The sequence below is a fragment of the Euprymna scolopes genome, chromosome 18, assembly GCF_053919585.1.
Source record: "Euprymna scolopes isolate OS-2025 chromosome 18, ASM5391958v1, whole genome shotgun sequence".
NCBI lineage: Eukaryota > Metazoa > Mollusca > Cephalopoda > Sepiida > Sepiolidae > Euprymna > Euprymna scolopes.
The window spans coordinates 109,167,247-109,190,167 of NC_136499.1; the positions used below are offsets into that span (position 1 = coordinate 109,167,247).

At 31.7% G+C, this 22,921-nt stretch overlaps 1 protein-coding gene across 3 annotated transcripts in view; it reads right to left on the bottom strand.

Annotated features, from left to right (window-relative positions):
* Positions 1-741: 741 nt before the first annotated feature.
* Positions 742-22,921, bottom strand: part of LOC145297754 (von Willebrand factor A domain-containing protein 5A-like) — a 52,735-nt gene continuing 30,555 nt past the window's right edge. For 2 of the 3 annotated variants that reach the window (XM_080143994.1, XM_080143992.1), the window contains exon 2: positions 742-4,433. In XM_080143994.1, coding sequence (XP_080000120.1) covers positions 2,094-4,406 — 2,313 coding nt within the window. In that variant the 5' untranslated portion in view covers positions 4,407-4,433 and the 3' untranslated portion in view covers positions 742-2,093. Of the gene's footprint in view, positions 4,434-15,665; positions 15,803-22,921 lie in introns of those variants that run through there. The other variant, XM_080143993.1, reaches the window with a different exon arrangement.

A 22,921-nucleotide genomic window follows, 5' to 3' on the forward strand; every position in this document is an offset into this window, starting at 1 on the left:
CTCATTATGTTTGTCCAATAACAATTATATATATATATATAAGCAAGCAATTGTTCAAGTTCATTGTATATCTTTGTTTTGTTTTTTTACTTCAGGACAGGCACTAATAAGTGTTAAGATATATACCTGAAAAAATAATTTTGTTATATAACCTCAGGAATACATTTATATATATATATATATATATATATATATATATATACACACATATATATATATATATATATATATATATATATATATATATATACACATGAAATACATTTAACCTCAGGAATATATATATGAAATACATTTATAAGGCAAATAACATTGCAATATTATGTAAAATAAGCAAATATTTGTTGCAAATTAATATTTCGGCAATATATGCGACCATCTGTTATATTGTTATATAAATTCGAGAATATATATGGGAGAGAGAGAGGGGGGAGTGAATGCATTTTCCTGTCAAATATTCATTTTGTTTATTTGTTCAGAGTAACCATTTCTGTATAATTCTTGCTATTTGTGTAAATGCAATAGAAATTGTATGCGACTAGAGAAAAAAGTTAGTCTTGCTAAATTGATAATCATGTTTGAAATGTTACTTTTGTAAAACATTTAGCTGATAAGTTTCACTTGAAGAGATATGATTAAATAGATAATTAAAAACTGCTATAAAGGAAAGTTTCAGAATTTAAAATTTTCTTTAAACGGGGTTCAATTTTGTGAAAAACATTTCAGGAAAGTCTCAAGTGATTTTATTTATTATTTTTTTTTTTTTTTTGAGGATGTTTAAGATGTTTTGTTTTTCTGAGCTTGAAATATTTGGATATTTCATTATGGTTGTTTTTTTGTTTTTCATTTTAATTTTTTTTTAATAATAAAAAGGAAAAAAAAAACTTCATTTAATTAGGAATTTAAAATTTTCAGCACTCGTGCATTTATTTGTGTGTAGGTACATTTTTGGTTTTCAATTGCCATATTTGGATAGTGCATAGGAGAAGTTGACAAATACAATTTCAGGACCAAATCGAAAAGATTTTATTTTTCGTAGCAAAATTAGAATTCTGAAATTTTGGAATGTATGTTTTTTTTTTTGTTGAAAAAGGTTTTTTTTATGATAATTAAAATAGTTAAAAAAAAAAAAAAATAGGCATTTTTAAAATTTTTATAAAACACAAAGTTTTTGCAACACATTTTTGGAATTAAAATAAATATAAAATACATATAACAGAAAATGGTTGGTTTTATTTTAATTAATTGGAATGTTTATTGAGATGAGTTTTATTTATTCATTGCGGACTATTATCCTCATCTTTTAGTGTTGTTTCACAACGTTTCGGCCAACTATTCCTCTGGCCATCTGTCAGGTGGTTACCGTGACAGAATAGGAACTTCTAACTGCATTCTCAGCAATTACTGCCATCCATAGTTTTTCGTCTCACCATATTTTTGGCCAACTAAGCCTCTGGCCGGCTTTGGGTAGGATTGAAACCGCTCTCTTTCGACAATGTTCACCTGTAACCTCTGGGGCCCATTGTGCAGTGGATAGAGACGTTGAATCTCTACAATTCCAGGTAAACATTGTCTGAAGATAGCGGTTTCAATCCTACCCAAAGCCGACCAGAAGCTTAGTCGGCTAAAACTTGGCGAGACAATAACAACTATGGAAGATAGTAATTGCTAATAATGCAGTTAGGAGATTCAGAGTTCCTGTCCCATCATGGTAGCCACCTGACGAAGGTCAGAGGAATAGTTGGTCGAAATGTCATGGAACAACAATAAAAGATGAGGATAATACTCATCTCAATAAATAAATGAATAGTTTTTTTTTTTTTAAAAAGACATTTTTTTTTAATATTCAAAAATTTCAGAATTCTGGTTTTATTACAATAAAAATCTTTTCGATTAGTCCTGAAATTGCGTTTGTCTGCTTCTGCTATGAATTCTCCATATGTTCCAACTGAAAACTCAAATAAGTTGTATCTATGCACAAGTGTGCAATCATCAAATTTTCTTTTTAAAATAAGCGGTGGTCAATTTTGCAAAAGTTTTAATGCTTAGCAAGTGCTAGTGATAGTTTTTGGTTTGGGGGATGGGGAGGATGTTCAGACATTTGGTATTAATTTACCGGCGGCTGCACAAATATCATCAACACTCATTTTTCCCAAGGATTGAGATTTTAGCCAACGTAAAGCCTTGTTGACTAACAATTCCCATTCGTTTTTCTGTTGTGAAAACTTTTGCCTCATGAGTGTGATGGCCAATGCTGTTGCCCACGTTTTGTCATCAACAGAAGGTTTTCTCTTTTGAAGTTCCGCAATGGACGAGTGAAAGAATTGCGCAAGGTTTTCATCGAGTTTCCAGCTTCCGTCAAAAGTTTGTAATGAAATTAAAAATGTTAGAGTGTCCTTTGGAACAGATACTAGGCTTTCTACTTCTTGTTCATCACCAGCATCCGAATCAAATGATATAGCATCATCGTTGCCGCTAGAAAATCCGAATAACTGAGGAGGCGCTCCCTTTGAGCTGGCACCAAACATAGGTGGTGCTGCCATGTCAATATCTATTCGTGCCATTGGCATGGAACAAGCAGACATGGCTCTCATTTGTGCAGGAGGCGCACAGGCATAGTTACATTGAATCGGACCACTTAAACACATCATCCTTGCCCTTTGACATTCTACCTCAGGGATATCGGATTCTGCTTGAAAAGCGGTATATTTTGAAGCCAAGTTGGCTGTTGTTGCCAAAGAAATTATTTTCGCCTTCTCCTTGCCTTTCGAGTCATCAAGATCATCTTCCTCCAATTGCTGGATTAGTTTGCGGCTACAAAGGCGATGCACGTACATGTCAGGGATTTCTTCACCCACAAAATCAACTGTAAAATTTTCTTCAAATTTGGAGTCACCAAGTTTTCCGGACAGCATCAGGGTGATGGATTTCAGATCTTTGTCAAGTTTGTCAATAACAAGATAGAGAATGAACCGTTCTTCGGAAAAGATGCTTGGGATGCTTTTTGGAACGGCTGTGAACGAGAATTTGTCAGATGCGTCTTTGGCAACAAGAGACATGTTGTTTGCAACTGGCTGCATCGACAGCTTCAACAGTGACATTACCTTCTTATTTAAATTGTCGTTTTCCATCACAAACACTGCTTTACCATTGCCGGCACGAGCAATACCCTTGACCAATTCTGTAGAAGCCCCAGATCCAATTCCAACAGTAAAAAAACGTGCTTCTTTCGCCTGCGATTTCACAGCAGCAATTACATTCTTTGTATCATAGACCTCACCGTCCGTCATAAGAAATACCTGGCGGAAGTAACCCTTGTATGGTTTTATGGAGGACAAAGAATTCATAGCACGAAGGAGCTCAGTTCCTCCAGAGGCAAACAATTCCTTGTGGAATTTAAGGGCAGCAGCCATCGACTCTTGGCTGTATTGCTGACTGCCATCAGGAAATAGGAACTCGTAGCTATTACTGAAACTGATAACATTGAAGGCACATTCCACGGGTAAACTTTTAAGGAAGAAAAGCAGAGTCTGCTTTGCCGATTCGATCCTTTCACCTTGCATACTGCCGGAACGGTCAACAATAAAAATGTATTCTTGACTGACCTGTTTCTCGTAATCAGGCAGCTGAGGAAAAAAGTTGACCATCATCGTATCTTTTCCAAATACATCTTTGCCATTCTTCTCCGCCTTTTCCATAATCGCATGTGGCTTCCGCACATTCTTGTAGTAAACGTAAAAAAGCATATCTTTTTCAAAATCGAATTTTCCCATCAAACTGATCAATGCCTTTCGTCTGTCATCTTCAAATTCCACCTTGATTTTCTGACTGGCTTCTTCTGCCTTTATGTTTTCGATCCCCACCGGCCAATTAACGACAGCATTAAAGCTGAACTCCTTTGACTTTGGCTCATTCTTGTACACCTCATCCTTTGGCACATTTCCGTAACGCTGATTTAGAACAAATGGAAGATGGAACCTCAACGCTCCGTCAACTTCGCAGGAGAGTTCTGAAAACATTGAGATACGGATGGTCACAGTTTCTTTGGCGGGGATATTACCAAGCCGGTACTCAAAAATGTCACCCGAAGTACTTGTTTCCGACATCAGGATGGCCAGCTTGCCAGCTTCACGTGCCTTTTCATATTCTTTGTGTGCAACTTCTTTATCTTTGCATTTCGCAACCAAGTGTCTATCGCCAATATCTGCCTCAAAACTGTAAACGGCGCTGTCTTCTTCAACAGGAAACACAAAGCGGGCCTCATCAGCTACACTGCTCTGATTTCGATATTGAACTTCAATCTTTACCTGCGCCACAAAGCCGTTTAGGGTTGCCGTGTAAGTGGAGTAAGTTAAGAGAAATTCGGATTTTTCACAGATTATTCCGCAAATAATTTTCTGTTCCATTTTCACGATTTTTGTTGACTTTGAAACCTGAAAAATAAAAAACAAAAGAAAACACAATCAAACACATCAAAATATATATATATATATATAAACAAATACAAATACAAATACAAAACAGGTGCTGTCCAGAATTGCGCATGTCAACAAACTTAGTTCCGGAGGAGATAGAGTTTGAAAATATGGAAACATACAAAAGACTATATGTCTCTTTGTCTATTAGATTATATAAAAGGAACTTTCTGTGTGTAAGTTCGCACTATCAGTGGACTTTTTCTACCAAAATAGGAATTAACAATTTTTTAAAAAAAGTTTATCATATTTCAAACTAATAGGAAATATTGCACAATAAAATTAATTTAAAACAAAATCATTTTTCTTATTTCAAATTATTTAATCAAGTAAAAATGTCATCTTTTTACTTGAGTACTAAATTTAAAAAGTTATTCTAGCAAATTACTTAGCAAGTTAATAAACAAAAATATCGTAAAAACTGAATTCAACTTGAAAATTCTATGCAAAAAATAGCTTTTAAAAGTTTAGTGATCAAATAAAAAAAGGACATTTTTACTTTAATAATTCGATACTTATGCATAATTTGAACCAGACGTAACTCAGAGTTTGATCGGCTTTGCTCGGAACATGATGTCATGCGCTCGGGTTTCATTGTAATGTGACGTAAGACATCGATCAGCCAATCAATGCACCGCGAAGTAGCAGATGAACTTTTCGAAACAAAAAATTGGAAGGAAATAAAAATCATTAAATTCACTTAGCAGCACACACCTGTAACAGCTTTTTTTCTAAAAACTGTGTAAACAAAAAAGGTGAATATCTGCAGTTTGGAAAAATATCTGGTCGCCGGAACAAGCGGTTTCATATTGTCAAGAAAAAAAAAAATTAATTGCTGAAAAAAAAAACAAAAAAAAACAAAAAAAAACACCCCAAAAAACTGCGTTTCCTGTGGCAAAAAGTCATCATCATCGCCAAAAGAAGATCTGAGATGAATGGATGTGGGTGGAGTACGCGAACTCCGACCTCTCCATGTTAAGAACGGCTTTCCGAATAAACACCCCTCCCAACCTCCCATGTTAAGAACGGCTTTCTGAATAGCCACCCCTCTCCATGTTAAGAACGGCTTTCTGAATAGACACCCCTTCCCAACCTCCCTATGTTAACACCATTACTGAAAAAAAACAAAAAACAAACAAACAAAAAAAAAAAACAATGGTAAATTTTTAGTTTACCAACCCCTCGGCATTTACCTTTAATTTGTCGACATAAAATGGTTTTCGGGTACGCTGAGAACGAATATCACATTTATTTTTTGCGTAAACATGCAGTTATCTATATTTGAAGACATTCCGTATCCAATGTAATCTCTATTGTTATTGCTGGCGGCCATCTTGTTTTCCAATAACGAAAAAACGCTAAAAGAAGCTAAATATACCATATGTAAGTGAAATCCCCCCTCCCCACCACCGGCATTGGCGTAAAAAAAGGTTTATTGGAGGGAGAAGGGGCAAATTCCAAGCAATCATGAGCGAAAGGAAAGAACGTAAAGACAAGACCACAAATTAAAAGCAGTATTTAGAGTAATATTTATTAATGTGCTATTAAAAAAATGCTCTGCCGAGGTTGCTCTAGTTCTGTCCAAACTTTATAATAAATGCCTTAATGAATCTTGTTTTCCCGACTGCTGGAAAACCGCCTCTGTGGTACCAGTCTTCAAGAATTCTGGTGAAAGAACTGACCCACCAAATTATCACCCCATTAGCCTCCTCCCGCTTTTCGCCAAAATATTTGAGTTCTTAGTTAATCAAGCCCTAGTCCAGCACCTAACAGCTGCTAAACTCCTGACTGACAAACTATGGATTCAGGCAAGCCCGTTCAACAGCAGATATCTTAACTGTAGTTTCTGAACGTATATACCGTTCATTGGATAAAACAGGGGAGGGTAGAGCGGTGGCCCTCGATATATCTAAGGCTTTTGACAGGGTATGGCACGATGGTCTTCTAAGGAAAATTAGATCATATGGAATCACTGGAAGAATTCATAATGTAATTAAATCCTTCTTAAGTAATAGAAAAATCAAAGTTGTCCTCGACGGTCGTACATCCAAACAATACGACATGAACTGTCATCTAGGCTTCAGCCTCTGTCCCATCGACGAGATGTTGCATCCCTCTGCCTGTTCTACAAATACTTCAATGGTGAATGCTCTGACGAACTGCAAACACTTGTACCTCCCCGACGTAACTACCCCCGACAAACCCGACAAGCTACTAAGTCTCATCCCTTTACAGTAGAGATCCCTAGGTGCAAGAAAGCCTTTTACTCCAATAGTTTCTTCCCCAGAACTGCGGGTCTTTGGAACTCCCTTCCGGGATTCTGCTTTCCCAACTGCAACGATATGCAGAAGTTCAAGTGTAATGTCAACAAACATCTTTCTACTCATCTCCCCTCATAATGACCCCGCTAATTAAGTCCCTGATAGTAGCCCCCTGCTTCAAAGTGGCACTGTGCCTTGTTTGGGGTGAAAATTGAATAAAAAAAAAAATAAATAAAATAAAATAAATTAAAAGGTAAATATTATCTTTCATTAACACAGAACACCGGCCACTAATTTGTTGTTGTTTAGGGATATTCGATGTTGCTGGCCACAAATCTGATAATTAAATCCGTCGCAAATTTACGGTTTGCATGGTATTAACCCCTTTTAATTGATCTATAAAAAAAAAAAAATATAGAAGTTTTGACGAGCGGTTTACAAAAGCATATTCTATGTTTTTCGTTCTTTTTTTGCAGGGAGGGGGATAGTCAATTATAGAACTTGTGTCGTTTAACAGGTGCTTCTGCAGTTTAATTAACCGTTTTTCCATGGAGAGGCGGGGGAGGGCGTGTTATGGCGGCCGCGGGAAAACGGTTAATTAAACTGCAGAAGTTAAACAACACAAGTTCTATAACTGACTACCCCCTCCCCCCAAAAAAAGAACGACAAACATAAAATATGCTTTTGTAAATCGCTCGTGAAAACTTACTGACAGCAATATTTTTATATTTTATGAAAAATATTTCTTGTTATTTAAAATGTCCATCATGCACCCTGTGAAACGTCAAGTGACTACGCGCGTGCGCGCATTTTAGTAAGAAAGTGAAAAAATTAATGCAATTAAGAAAGTGAAAAAAAAGATTGTCCATTTCGATATCGGGAAGTGGAAAAATATCTGGAAGGGTGGGAGTGGGATGGGGGTGGGGGTCATTTCGGCATTGAAGCCGAAAAATGTTTTGGGGGCCATGTTTTGGCATTTTTGGCTCCGTTTGGCTCTTTTTGGCGTTTTTCTTAAATGGGAAACAAGATGGCCGCCAGCAAAAAACAATAGTGATTACGTTGGATACTGAGTGTCTTCAAATATGGACAACTGCATGTTTGCACAAAAAATAAATGCGATATTCGTTCTCAGTGTACCCGAAAACCTTAAAAGTGCACAATTAAGATAAAGATATACACAATTTTGTCCCTGTGCACTACTCTGGATTTGCTGACCATTCAGGTGTCAGTAACAGTAGTAGCAGCTCTTGTTCTATCTGTAACATAACATTGACATCCCTCTCTGAGGGGTCGGTAAACAAACAAACAAAAAAAACAATTTATTATTCTTTTTCTTCTAGAAAAAAAAAAAGGTTTTACACAAAAACTTAAAAAAACAAAAAACATATAAAAACCTTTGCTTATCTGTTTTGTTTTGAATTTTTTTGTTGGACAAAAACAAACAAAAAACAACAAATTACAGTACAAAAACTTAGATCGACGTACACGAGTGCTACCCCACTAACGAAATACGCATTGGCTCTGATGTTGAACGTTGTTCGATTGAGGGCGACATCATTATTTTTACAAGGAAAGAATTCTTTTTTTTTTTGTTTTTTTTATTTGGATGGATATTTTTTTTTTTTTTTGTCGGAGTTTATGTAATTATTAACAGGAAAATTGGTGAAAGTCAAAATGGAATCCGCGCTATTTTTAAATATCGTTTTCAAGTTTCATTAAAGTTTCAAGTTTAATTAAAGTTGTTACATGAAAAATGCTTGTCCCCTTTTTCATGTAAGTAAAAATAAAGAGAATTAGTAAATGAAAATAAAATTAGAGAAAGCGGGAATCGAACTCTGGAGATAAGTTTTAAAGAACAATAGGTTTTAAATGGAATGTCCAGTAAATTGTTGATTCTGATAAAATCAATAATAAATATAATTTTGGCTGGAAGCTATTCACTGTAGAAAGAATGTTGGATAATAGAAAATGGGTTAAATGAGTTAGATATGTAGGTTGAATTCCTTTGTGAGAACAACAAAGGAAAATGGGAAATCAGAAATCACGTTGGCCGGACACGCATAGATTTCTCAATATAGGAAGTGAGAGTTAGTTAGTTAGGGGAGAAGTCAGAAGGGAGGCAGAGAGTCAGAGAGTCAGACGAGAGTCTGACCAGTTTGAATCTTGGCCCGTCTGGAAGCGAGAGGATTTTAAACAGAAAAAGAAAATGTAAGAAGAAACTTTGAATTCCTGGATGCAAGCCATTAACCGGTCAAGTGGAAGAATAAATGCTCATCATGTTTTTATAACTGCCGTCTCCTGTGTCCATCATTGCATGAACATATGTAATAGAAAGACCACTAGATAATCACACACACAACGACATTAACTCTGGTAAGATAATCAAACACTCAATCCTTTATAAATAGACACGTTTTAATATATCATCTCCATTCCAATTTCAACCAATATACAACAAACGCTCAGTTATGATACAACAACGTAACAAAGTTTTATGATACCTGCGTTATTATTTATTTTTTTTGGGGGGGGGGGCCGGATTTAACAAAATGAAAGCAAAACAAAAAAATTTGGTGCTTATGCACTTATGTTACCGTTGTTTTTTTTTAATGGTTTAAGTGCCTCCCCCAATGTTTGAAGAGTTTCTATTGTTTTTTTTTTAAATGAAAATTGGTAAAAGTAAAAATTAGCACTTGTGGCGATGACCAAAAATAAACAAAAAGCCTTAGCGTGTACGTACGTCTCATGGAATGTCGTAGATCGAAACAGTGAAATGTTATTTAGTGCTAGTGCAATTATTGATCCGCGCTATTTTTAAATAATACTTTCAAGTTTAATTAAAGTTTTACGATACCTGTTCTTATTAAATTGTTAGGTGAAAGTACCCGAGCAATTTTTAAATAGTATTTTCAAATTCAAAGTTTTATGATACCTGGTTTTAATAAATTGTGAGGTGAAAGTAAAGAATAGGTACACTACACAACACCCTCCCGTCCCCATGTTAAGAAGGGCTTTCTAAATAATGTCGTTATTTCAGCACGGCTCAAAAAGTGCATACCTTTTATTTTCTTGAACAAAATAAAAACTACTCGACGAGAACACTACTGTTTTTTTTTTCAAAAATAAAAAATAAAAATTGTTCAAAACATGTATTTTTTCCAAAGCTTATTCAGTTTTTTTTTGATCACCATATTTTTCATGAACATGCTCTAAAAATGTTTCAGAATTATCGGCGAAGCTCGGCGATTAATGTCGTGTCCGAGCAACGCCGATCGGATGTCGAGTTACGTCTAGCTCAAATTATGCACGAGTACCAATAATCCGAAAAAAAAAAAAAAAATCTTTTTTTTTTTTTTTTTATTTAATTATTTTTACTGTGCAATAATTTATATCAGTTGATGACTAAATTGTAAAAACTATTTTTTTTTTGCATAGAATTTTCAAGTTGAATTCAATTTTTGCGATATTTTTGTTTAATAAATTGTTAGGTAAATTTGCTAGAATATCTTTTTTGATTTAGTAATAAAGTAACAAATTGGAATTTTTTACTTGATTAAATAATTAGAAATAAGAAAATATAATTTTTGTTTTAATTTAATTATTTTTATTGTGCAATAATTTATATTGGTTTGAAATGGGTTAAACATTAAAATAAAAAAAGAAAAAAGTCCACGGATATCGGCCCGCTGCTATGAATTCGGAATAGGGGAATGTGAGCATAAAAAAGCATAAGTAGTACAGGGAGACATCTCCTACAGGAGGACCCACGCACCCCCCTTGTCCCCCGCTCACAGCAGACAATCAGATTTAACTAGGGAACATTGGTTTTCCTTCTTTTGTTTTTTGTTTTTTTGTTTTACACGGTGGTCACCACTTATCAAGGCCCGGAAGCCACTCAGGGATAAGGGTTATTGCAAGTACAGTACTTTTCCTTCCTTGTTTATTTACACCGGAAAGGAAACAGATACCAAATGCCCACACATAGGACCGTGGGAAGTGGCCTCTGGTGGCCAAATTAAAAAATAATTTTTAGCACACCAGTTTCAAAAACTCTGTTGACACTTCATTGAAGACATGGTGAAAGATATGCTCTTCCACAAACTTTTGTAGAGTGAAACAATAAAATTGTCGCCCTAGAAAAGACAACATGATTCCATTTCCGTTTGATGAAAACCGGTTTTCTTTTTTGTTGCAGCTACTAGTTGGCCAGTTGCGTACAAATATTAAGAGCAATAGGACGCTTCTATCACATCTGAAAGGGACACAATGTTCAATAAGCAAGATCGGAGATGCACAGCTGTACAACTCATGCCCTCTACCGATCTAAGTTATGACAACAGGACCATTGCCAGCACCCTCGAAATGCATCGCTGGATTGCTGCAAGTAACAGGGACATGCCCAGGGTTATGAAAAGTTTCCAGCCATGTTTATAGTCTTTAGTGTGTTCTCTAAGTGAGGGCCACATCATGCCACCTCACATCTTTGAAGTCGGCTTGAAAGTCAACACCAAAGTGTACCGGGATGTGCTGAAGAGTGTGGTGATACCCTGGTGCAATAAGGTGGCTGCAAGCAGACACTGGATGTGGCAGCAGGAATCTGCGCCAGCCTACCAGTCCAAAAAGACCTAGACTTGGCTTCAGAAGGAGTGCTACGAATTTGTACCCTTCTCTCACTGACCCCCCCCTCTTCTCCCCTGATCTGAACTTACTGGACTACATTGTTTGGTCATACGTCAAGAACATTACCAACATGACCTCCCACAAGACCAAAGCCAGCCTGATTGTCGCCATCTGTCAAGTATTTGCTGAGCTCCCGCCAGCGCTTGTGGAAAAGACATGCTGCCAGTTCTGGACCTGTATTGAGGTGGTGATTGAGGCTGAAGGCAGCTACATTGAATAGGTGTCAACTCAACTAAATAATCAAGTTACCTTAATTAACTTTTTCCACCCAGTAATGCTGAAAACGGACAAAATTTTAAGGAAAACCCTCAAAGGCAGAAACTAATCCAGACGAGCTACACATGCTAACCAGCCGCATAAAAACTACAACAGACATAAAACAAAAAGATAAAGAAACAACATAAAACTAAGGAAACTGAAAACTACAAAATTGTAAGTTAACTATCCCCCCCACACACACACTCCTAAATGTAGTGCCAGCATCAACTAGGACTACACCAAATAGTCAAAGAGGATGGAAAGACCAAGAAGAAAAATCACTTATTAGGCTTCCACTGGATGAGTGCAAAGAGAATTAGTATTTTTTCTTTTTTTTTTTTTTACATGGAGGTCACCACTTATCAAGGCCCGAAAGCCACTCAGGGATAAGGGTTATTGCATGTATAGTAATCAATGAGATAGTATTGTAGTAATCATTAGTGTTGAGGTTTTCATAGAGTGTCTTACTTAAGGGGGCGGTTTGTCAGGAGTTTGTTTATGTTGGACTTGAAGACGTCCAAGTTGTAGTCAGGTGGGAAACAGGCAAGTGGCAGAGAGTTCCATTGGCGTGCAGTTCTAAGAAAGAAGCTTTGCTCATGGAATCTACATTTGGATTTAGGCACAGATAAAGAGTGGGGAAAATTTTTGACAGTAGTTTCAGCCAGACGGGTGTTTCTCGTGAAAGATTGGCGAGGGGGGACGAGGGATTGGAGCTCAGACGAGCACCTGCCATGGAAATAGCGATAAAACAAAGACAGGCTCGATTGCACCCAAATCCAATGGAGACCAATGGTCATTGCAAGCGAGAAGTCTGTGGCAAGTGGTTATTGAAAGAGGTGAAGAGGACTAGAATCTGGAAAGACTTATCCCTCAGACTCCAGGGAACACCACTGGTTGTTTTCAGTAATTAATCTGTGTGATAACTTCTAATAATAATCTAATTTATAAAGTTCACTGTGTGCGTATGTGTGTCTGTCTATCCGTCTGTCTCCATGTTTTTAAAAGTGCATCTCCTGTGAGACGCAAGGTCGCAGAGCAATGCAAGGCAGGTCAAATGATTGCATTTTTCTTGTAGACCATTCTTTTATGGGTTTTTAGCTGGTAAAAATAGCTGCTAAGGTGTCAAAATTGAAAAAAAAAAAGAACTTAAACTTGGTAGGCGTAAATTGAGTAAAACTGTTATTTGTGCGCATGCACGAATATATATTTATACGTCAAAGTTGATTCATTTTTAACTAGTTCTTATCCAGGTGATGATAGCTTAAACAATAACATCTAAGGTTAGATGTTTTGGTTTCAATTCTAGCTAATGGTACTAATTATTATGACATCCGGTCTTCTTGCTTGGATAAGTTCATCTGTTTGTATGTCCATGTCCCATAGGATTTTCTGATTCTCGTTTTTTAGTATTGTTGCCGGCTTATGCTTATACCATTTGTCTGTGCATTCAAGATGCAGTTATTTGCATAATTCCTAGTGTACTGCCCTCCTCACTTGGTCGTGCCTGTTCTTGTATTCCTTTTGGGCCAGTTTGCTGCATTCACTTACTATATATGGTTTATCGTTTTGTCTCTTTATCCACAGAGTCTGCATTTGCTGTTTCCTTGTGTTTTGAGGATCTTTGCTTTGGTGTGGTTGGTTCTTATCGAGTTATCTTGTGCTGTAGTTATTAGAGATTCATTTTCTCGGTTGACATGTCCTTTTCACATCCATGTCCAGGTGTTTTCATTATTCTCATCTTTTGTCATTCTTATGAATCTTCAGTGTAGTTGTTTTTCTTCCCATTTTACTTTTCTCGTTTTATACTTTGTCTCGGTCCTGGATATGACCTTAAACTATATCCGATGGTGAGGGCCCCAGCTTGCAGGCCTTAGGGAGTGTGGAGCCACCCTTTAATTGCTATTGCTCCCAGGTCCACTCTGACCCAGAGTGGTAGTATCTGTTAGGGTCCCAACTATGGGTTAAATAGAATACGACTTAAAAAACAAATATACTATATTAAAAAATCGTTCTTCAAAATTCGGCATTAAATAACCTGAAAAGGGTTGATATGCCGTAAAAGAAAACAACCAAACCAAACTTATCCTTTGTCTCCGTTTTCTGTTTTGTTTATTTTTTCAATGTCTCTCGCTGCCATAATTACTCTTTCAGTGTTTTGCATTATGTATTTTTCTAGTTCTTTTTTTGTGTCCTTCACACAGTCTTCTATACAAACCAGTCCTTTTCTGTCATCGTTCCTTTTCATGTAGAGTTGGTCAACATCATCCTTTGAGTGTAGTGCATTGTGCATGGTCATGAGTTTCCTGGTCTCTCTTTAACACGGTAAGTTTGGGAAAAGGTGCTATAAATATAAAACTAGACAAAATACTGTTAGAAACTCGCTTAATATATATTACCGTGACATAGGTTGACATATATTCGGTGGTTTTTTTAATAGTATCTTGTCTAGTTTATTATTTGTAACACCTTTTCCCGAACTTACCATGTTAAAGAGAGAGTTGGGCGCCATTTTGAATTTTCCAATACATCGGTAAACAATGCATGTTTTTCGAGCTGAATAAACATGTTACATTGAATAAAAACACGAAAAATATATCCAGTTTGGTAGAAAAGTAACTTATCTTGCTTTTGATAACATTTATTTGTTATATATTTGTTTTTTGACAACTTTTTTCGAATCTATGTGTACAGTAATACAAACCCCGAAACATTTTTAAAAGTAAATAAACATATTTTTTACAGAAAAGTGTTATTCTTACAAACTTCTTATAATAATAAAATACTAATACAAAATGTTTTAATAAACAATCAAATCGTTGTCCTTAATTGTCAAAAGCGAAGATTTTAATTTATTTTATGTTGTGTGCGCTTTAAGCATCGATGTAGCAGTTAACAAACTATTTACTGTAAGCAGATCAATGCCCTGTGCCAAAGTGATTCGGCCGCACTAACCAATCGGTTGGCAGGGCGCATTGATTTGAGCTGTCCCCTTAAGAACTATTTTCAGCCCTTTGGGATCTCAGCTGCAATCGTCAGAAGGACGTCAGCAGGCAACCTATACAGACTTCTCTCACTCACTCCTCCCACTGCTACTTGTTGACGACTGCAGTCTGATGGCAGACGACACTTTAAAACAGGCATTTATACTTTCTTTCTTTCTCTCCAGTCTGGAATACAATCTCGCCTTTTCTAAATAAACCCTTTGTTGTTGTTTTGTTAAAAAATATCGTTTGGCCTTGTGTTTATTTAAGCAATTATTCTCCTATAAAATGGTGACCCCGACGTGATCCGAACACGTAGCCTTCTGATCTGGAGTCAGATTGTTTATAGTGTGCAAAGCTCAACCGGAAGAAAGTGGTTTAAACCGGAAGTCACCTTTTTCATGCATGCTTATTTTTCTGGGTTCTTTGAAACCTAACTGATCCAAATATTGCATGTATTGTTTTCAATAGTTTATGTTTATCTCTTTTCTTTCACAGACGAAACGAACCGCACATTGTCACTTGTATTGCAATTGTCGTCGTAATCGAAAAGAAGCTGATTTGTCTATTTTGTTGTAGCAACAAATTCCTGTTCGTTGTTGTCCATACGCAAAGTTGTAAAATAACAAAATCGTATTTCCCAAGACATTTCATTTTTGTATTACTTCTCGTTTTCTAGACGGTGATAGATGATTTGGCGTCCCTGACAAAAAATTTTCCATCAGATATTATGTATTATAATATATAATATTATTTTATTCATTTTTTCATTATGAACGTTTCATATGAAAATAATTGGAACAATGTGAACAATTCTTATTTTTATATAATAAATGTGTAATTATTTATTTATTGTAATTATTAACTTTTTTTTTTATGTGAAACGTTTTTAACAGTAAATAAACATTTTTTACAGAAAAGTATCATTCTTATGCCAAACTTCTTATAATAATAAAAAATACTAATACCAAAAATACTACTAATAATTCGTCTACGAATATGATAAATACCTTCAGCCAAAATATCTGTTGGGAGATGTTTTGTCGGGGATGCCAACTCAGCTATCACGGTCTAGAAAACGGGGAAGTAACACAATATTAAAATGTTTCGAGATATATCCCTATCCCGCCAATAAAAATATATATAGCTAATAAAAATATTGTAGGGAAATTTGGGTAAGAAGCAGCGGTGTGAGTAGACACCGGGTGAGTTGTTCCCCTTGGGAAGAAAAGGGACAGAGACGTTTTTGGCCTAAAAGGAAAATGTAAGGCTTTACCGGGACGTGAACTTTTTCCCAACTACGATACAAGACACCGTCACCCACTTCTGAGTGAGTATCTGGATTTTTAATGTCGTATGACTTTTCATTGGTTGTCAGCGAGCAAATAAAATGTGTATATATGTACTAGTGAATTATTTGAGTTTATTAAGCATTCATGTCTATAAATCTTTCTGGTTTCGTTAATTCGACTGACCATGAATTACCTAACGTTAACAACATTTGTGACTCCGGCTCGCAATTTAGAACAGTAACAGTAATTTGCATATTTTTAATTATATAGGGAAAACATGTAAATTTAAAATTTATCCATTCCCTTAAAAATATTCCGAATTCTGCAAAGTAATTAGAACTAATAGTAAAATAAAGAAGAAACAAGTAAATTTATAAAAAAATAAAAAATAATATATTTCCGTAGATATAAATTGATAAAAATAAATAAAAAATAATATATTTCCGTGGATATGAATTAACAAAAATAAATAAAAAAATATATTTCCGTAGATATAAATTGATAAAAATAAATAAAAAATAATATTTCCGTAGATATAAATTAAAAAAATTAAATAAAAAAATATATTTCCATAGATTTAAATTCATAAAAATAAAAAATATATTTCCGTAGATAAAAATTAACAAAAATAAATAAAAAAAATATTTCCGTAGATATAAATTAATAAAAAAAAATATATATATTTCCGTAGATATAGATTAATAAAAATAAAAAAATATATTTCCGTAGATAAAAATTAACAAAAATAAATAAAAAAATATATTCCCATAGATATAAATTAATAAAAATAAAAAAATATATTTCTGTAGATATAAATTAATAAAAATAAATAAAAAATAATATATTTCCGTAGATAAAAATTAACAAAAAAAAATAAAAAAAATATATTTCCATAGATATAAATTAATAAAAATAAAAAAATATATTTCTGTAGATATAAATTAATAAAAATAAATAAAAAATAATATATTTCCGTAGATAAAAATTAACAAAAATAAATAAAAAAATATATTTCCGTAGATATAAATTGATAAAAATAAACAATATATTTCCGTAGATATAAATTAATAAAAATAAATAAAAAATAATATATTTCCGTATATAAAAATTAACAAAAATAAATAAAAAAATATATTTCCGTAGATATAAATTAATAAAAATAAAAAAATATATTTCCGTAGATATAAATTAATAAAAATAAAAAAAATATATTTCCGTAGATATGAATTAATAAAAAAATATATTTCCGTAAATATAAATTAATAAAAATAAATAAAAAATAATAATATATTTCCGTATATAAAAATTAATAAAAACTAATAAAAAAATATATTTCCGTATATATAAATTAATAAAAATAAAAAAATATATTTCCGTAGATATAAATTAATAAAAATAAAAAAAAATATATTTCCGTATATATAAATTAATAAAAATAAAAAAAATATATTTCCGTAGATATAAATTAATAAAAATACAAAAATATATTTCCGTAGATATAAATTAATAAAAATAAAAAAAATATATTTCCGTAGATATAAATTAATAAAAATAAAAAAATATATTTCCGTAGATAAAAATTAATAAAAATAAAAAAATATATTTCCGTAGATATAAATTAATAAAAATAAAAAAATATATTTCCGTAGATATAAATTAATAAAAATAAAAAAATATATTTCCGTAGATATAAATTAATAAAAATAAAAAAATATATTTCCGTAGATATAAATTAATAAAAATAAAAAAATATATTTCCGTAGATATAAATTAATAAAAATAAAAAAATATATTTCCGTAGATAAAAATTAATAAAAATAAATAAATATATTTCCGTAGATATAAATTAATAAAAATAAAAAAAATATATTTCCGTAGATATAAATTAATAAAAATAAAAAAATATATTTCCGTAGATATAAATTAATAAAAATAAAAAAATATATTTCCGTAGATATAAATTAATAAAAATAAAAAAATATATTTCCGTAGATAAAAATTAATAAAAATAAAAAAAATATATTTCCGTATATATAAATTAATAAAAATAAAAAAATATATTTCCGTATATATAAATTAATAAAAATAAAAAAAATATATTTCCGTAGATATAAATTAATAAAAATAAAAAAATATATTTCCGTAGATATAAATTAATAAAAATAAAAAAATATATTTCCGTAGATAAAAATTAATAAAAATAAAAAAAATATATTTCCGTAGATATAAATTAATAAAAATAAAACAATATATTTCCGTAGATAAAAATTAATAAAAATAAAAAAATATATTTCCGTAGATATAAATTAATAAAAATAAAAAAAATATATTTCCGTAGATATAAATTAATAAAAATAAAAAAATATATTTCCGTAGATATAAATTAATAAAAATAAAAAAAATATATTTCCGTAGATATAAATTAATAAAAATAAAAAAAATATATTTCCGTAGATATAAATTAATAAAAATAAAAAAATATATTTCCGTAGATATAAATTAATAAAAATAAAAAAAATATATTTCCGTAGATATAAATTAATAAAAATAAAAAAAAGCTGATGTTAGAGCGTGAGTGAAAATCTGTGTGGAGTGTCAAAAATCCAAGGTCGGTCGTCATACTCAAACTCCCCCAGGTACATTTCCGGTTCCAGTTGAGAGATTCAAGCACATACACATTGACATCACTGGACCATTTCCTACATGTGAAGGTCAGTGCTGTCTGCTGAAATGTATCGACAGATTTTTACGATGGTTTCAAGCTCTACCTATGCCAGACAAAAGGAAAATGTAAGGGTTTACCGGGGTGTGAACTTTTTCCTCACTACGATACAAGACACCGTCACTCACTTCTGCGTGAGTATCTGGATTTGTAATGTCGTATATGTACTAGTGAATTATTTGAGTTTATTAAGCATTCGTGTCTGTAAATCTTTCTGGTTTCGGTAATTTGACTGACCATGAATTACCTAACATTAACAACAATATATATAGCCAATAAAAAAATTATCCGATAACACCCTTCGCTTAAATAAAGTATTTTAGAATTTTGCAGGAGTTTCTCTGGTACCACAGAATTAAAAAAATTATTTCGGCAATATTATATACAGTAATTATTTTTTGGCGTGGCAGCAGGCCAACATGCCAAAAAGTATGCCATGCGCTTAATTTCATTCCATCATAAAAACAACTTTCTATAGAAAAAAAAACTTATTTTTACATTTTTATCTAGTGAATAAACATAAAATTATATATGAAAAAGCATGTTTATTATTTTTTAAATCCAACATTTTTTTTTTGATGTTTTTGATTGTGAAACAAAACTAAGTTTTTTGATAAATCTCTGTTTGGCATACCACCGAATTATTTTTTCTAAAGAATAAAATTAAACAAAGTTTATTTTTACAAGAATGTTTATACATTTATCTAGCGATTAAACATAAAAATATATATGTAAAAAAAAAAAAAAAATGTTTATTATTTAAAAAAAAAAATCAAAATTATAAAACGGGGATGAAGTTGGCTTTTTTTCTTAAACGCTTGATTGTTTAAAAATAATAAACGTGTGTTTTCATATATATTTTTATATTTAATCGCTTGATAAATGTATAAAGATTTTAAAAATAAATTTTGTTCATTTATATTCTTTAGAAAAAATAATTCAGCGGTATGCTAGGTATATCAGAAGCTGCTATTAAAAATGCATGATAAGAACTTGAATAATTCAACTTACTATCTTTCGAAGCTTATAACTATTTGAAAAATGTAATTCAAACCCTAATTTTTTTTCAATTAAAGAAGCAAAAGCGAAATTTAAAAAAAAAAAACAGGTTTAATAGCAAATTATGCAATATTTGCTTTTTTAAATCGGTTTTCTTACTTCGATTATAAAAAATATATATAAATTCCAAAAATCACTTACCTATAAAAAATACTATTCAATGTTCATTGTAAAGAATTTATCCATATTTATACTTATATTCCATATCCTTTTTAAATAAAATACTTTTTTAAACAAGGATTCCAAAAAAAAATAAATAAAAAAACGTGAACTCAGATGTTTTTCACTGTTCAAATAAAGGGAGACAAATGTCTGATTTTCTTTGAGTTTATCTTCTGGTGGCTTTGAAGCGCCACAATTAATGTCTCTTTCTATTGCGTGCTGTAAACCAAAATTAGTATTTTGGGGCCTCCTTGGGTGAAAAATGAACACATTCACTTATCAGTTTGTGCCGTTAAAAAAAAAACCCCACTCTACCGATTTTTTTTTATTCTCTTAATGAAATACATGAGTTTTTGATTAATATATTTTATTTCTTCTTTATCGAGTGAATTTTTTTAAATATCTAAAAAAAGAAAACATTGAATGAAATAGAAAAAATTGTCGTCAGCATCCGATATTTACTTGACAATCTAAGCATAACATGAGTTTTCACTTAAAAAAAAATCAACATGGTTTAAAAAAAAAAAAAAAAAAGGTTTTACACTTTGGACTTTACAGGTAAATTCCCAAAAAACACTTCTTTTTTTGTTTTAAAAAAGAATATTTTATTTATTGATCTTTTATCTTCAATTTGTGATATATAAAACTTTGGTGAATAAATTAATGATTTAAATTTTAATAGACATTTCAAAATGGCGGGTGTCAATTAAAAAAAATCGTTTGTCTAAAATATTACATTCGGTTTATTGGAAAGAGCATAAAATTTCACATTGACACCGAAAATATCGTAAAAATTGAATCAATAGAAAAATTTGAATAGATTTTTTAAATTTAAAAAATTTGACTCGTAAAATTCAATTGATTTCATACATAAAAAAATGGCTGCATGAATGTGCGCCGGCACTTTGTAAACACTGTTTAAAAAAAAAAAAACAATAATAATATTTCTATTATTTTTTAAACAACTTTAATAGTTTATTTTGGAAGTATAATCCATAAAGAAAATAAACAACACACTTTAAAAAGAGAAATTACGAGTTTTTTTTATATTTTATTCGCAGTTTTGTGTTAGGGGTGTCAAAAATTCCTCCAAAATTCTGATACACCTAGTGGTAGGCCAAACAGAGATTTATCAAAAAAGTTAGTTTTGTTTTACAATCAGAAACATCGACTTCAGGTCCGTTGTTGGATTTAAAAAATAATAAACATGCTTTTTCATATATAATTTTATGTTTATTCACTAGATAAAAATGTAAAAATAAGTTTAATGAAATTTTCCGCACTGGCATACTTTTTGGCATCCTCACGTGCAAAAAAAAAAAAAAAAAAAAAAAAAAAAAGAATTACCCTAATTTATATGATATCCACATTTTAAAATATAATTTATTAAAATTTGTTTTTTCTTCCAAAAATATTTTAAGAATACAACACAATAATAAAAAAAAAAAACATTGTATTCACAATGTTTTTTTTTGTTTTTTTTCTTTAGTGCGTTTCACTAAACTGTTACTAGGCGGCGTTTCTCTCCATTCGCCTTGTTGGTGCGTCTACAGAATAGGGACGAGATTTTGTAATCAATAAATGGAGTTTTCAGGTAAAAAACTGATATTTCAACTGATTTTTTTTGTCAGTTTTAACAAGTCACAATGGCAGCTTCCAAATTATGCAGTTGAAATTACCTGAATATTACTGAATTATTAAACAAAACAACTTTAATCGTATTAGCAGGTGAAAATTGCCGCCATCTTGTTTAAATCGAAACGGAAAATTACTTCCCTTTTGAACTCTTCCCGTGTCTTACGATCATTTTCATTAAATTCTATTTTTTATTTTCTTTAATAAATAATTTTATACCTCATCGATTTTCGCAATATTTGGATATAATCATCTTAAAAATACGAGGAATACGTTGATACCATTGTTTTCATGTGAAATTCAGTATTACGATTTCCGAAATTTCGTCCCAATAGTGTAGAAGCGTCAAATAGTTTATTAATTTAAAAATTGAAACTACTATATTGTTGACCCTTCAATAGGTGACCCCCCCACTTCCCAAATTAAAACTATATTTTGTTAGATTGACAATTTTAATTTAATTCAAAAAATGTTTTTGAAAAAAAAAATTCTAATTTTACTTTAATTCAAAAAAATGTTTCATTTAAATTGTTAAATTGTTTGAAAAAAAAAAATTCTAATTTTACTTTAATTCAAAAAATGTTTCGTGGGTGGAGGAACTCCAATGTTGCTTTAATTTAAAACTTGTGGGTTTGTATTACTGTACACAGATTCGAAAAAGTTGTCAAAAAACAACAAAAAAAAACAACAAACAAATATATGTTATCAAAGGAAAGATAAGTTACTTTTCTACCTCACTGGATAATTTTTTAGTGTTTTTATTTAATGTAACATGTTTATTCGGCTCAAAAAACATACAGTGTTTGCCGATGTATTATATATATTGAGCAAGTTTCTAACAATATTTTTGTTAGTTTTTTAGTTTTAACTCGTTTTCCCAAACTTACCGTGTTTACCAGAGAGTGCCCCACCATTTGCAATTTTCAAATACATCGGAAAACATTGTATGTTTTTCGAGCTGATAAACATGTTACATTAAATAAAAACACTAAAAAAATTATTCTGTTAGGTAGAAAAGTAACTAATCTTGCCTTCGATAACATTTATTTGTTGTATATTTGTTTTTTGACAACTTTTTTGGATCTATGTGTACAGTAATACAAACCCAAGCTTGTTTTATTAAAATTATATTTTCTTACGCAGTCTTTTTAAAAATGTTTTTACAATTACATATTGATACATTTTTATACAATAAATTTTTGGTTTACAAATAATTTTATATTTGGAAAAAAAAAAATATCTTGTTTGTTATTTATTTGCCGTGTCATTTAACCAAAAAGAAATTGGATTTATCGTCCTCTAAAAATGGCGCCGTCCGTATAATGAAGAAGTGCCGAAATCAATATTTAATCAAATATATTTTTAGAATACTAGTTTTCAATTATAACGTTGTACT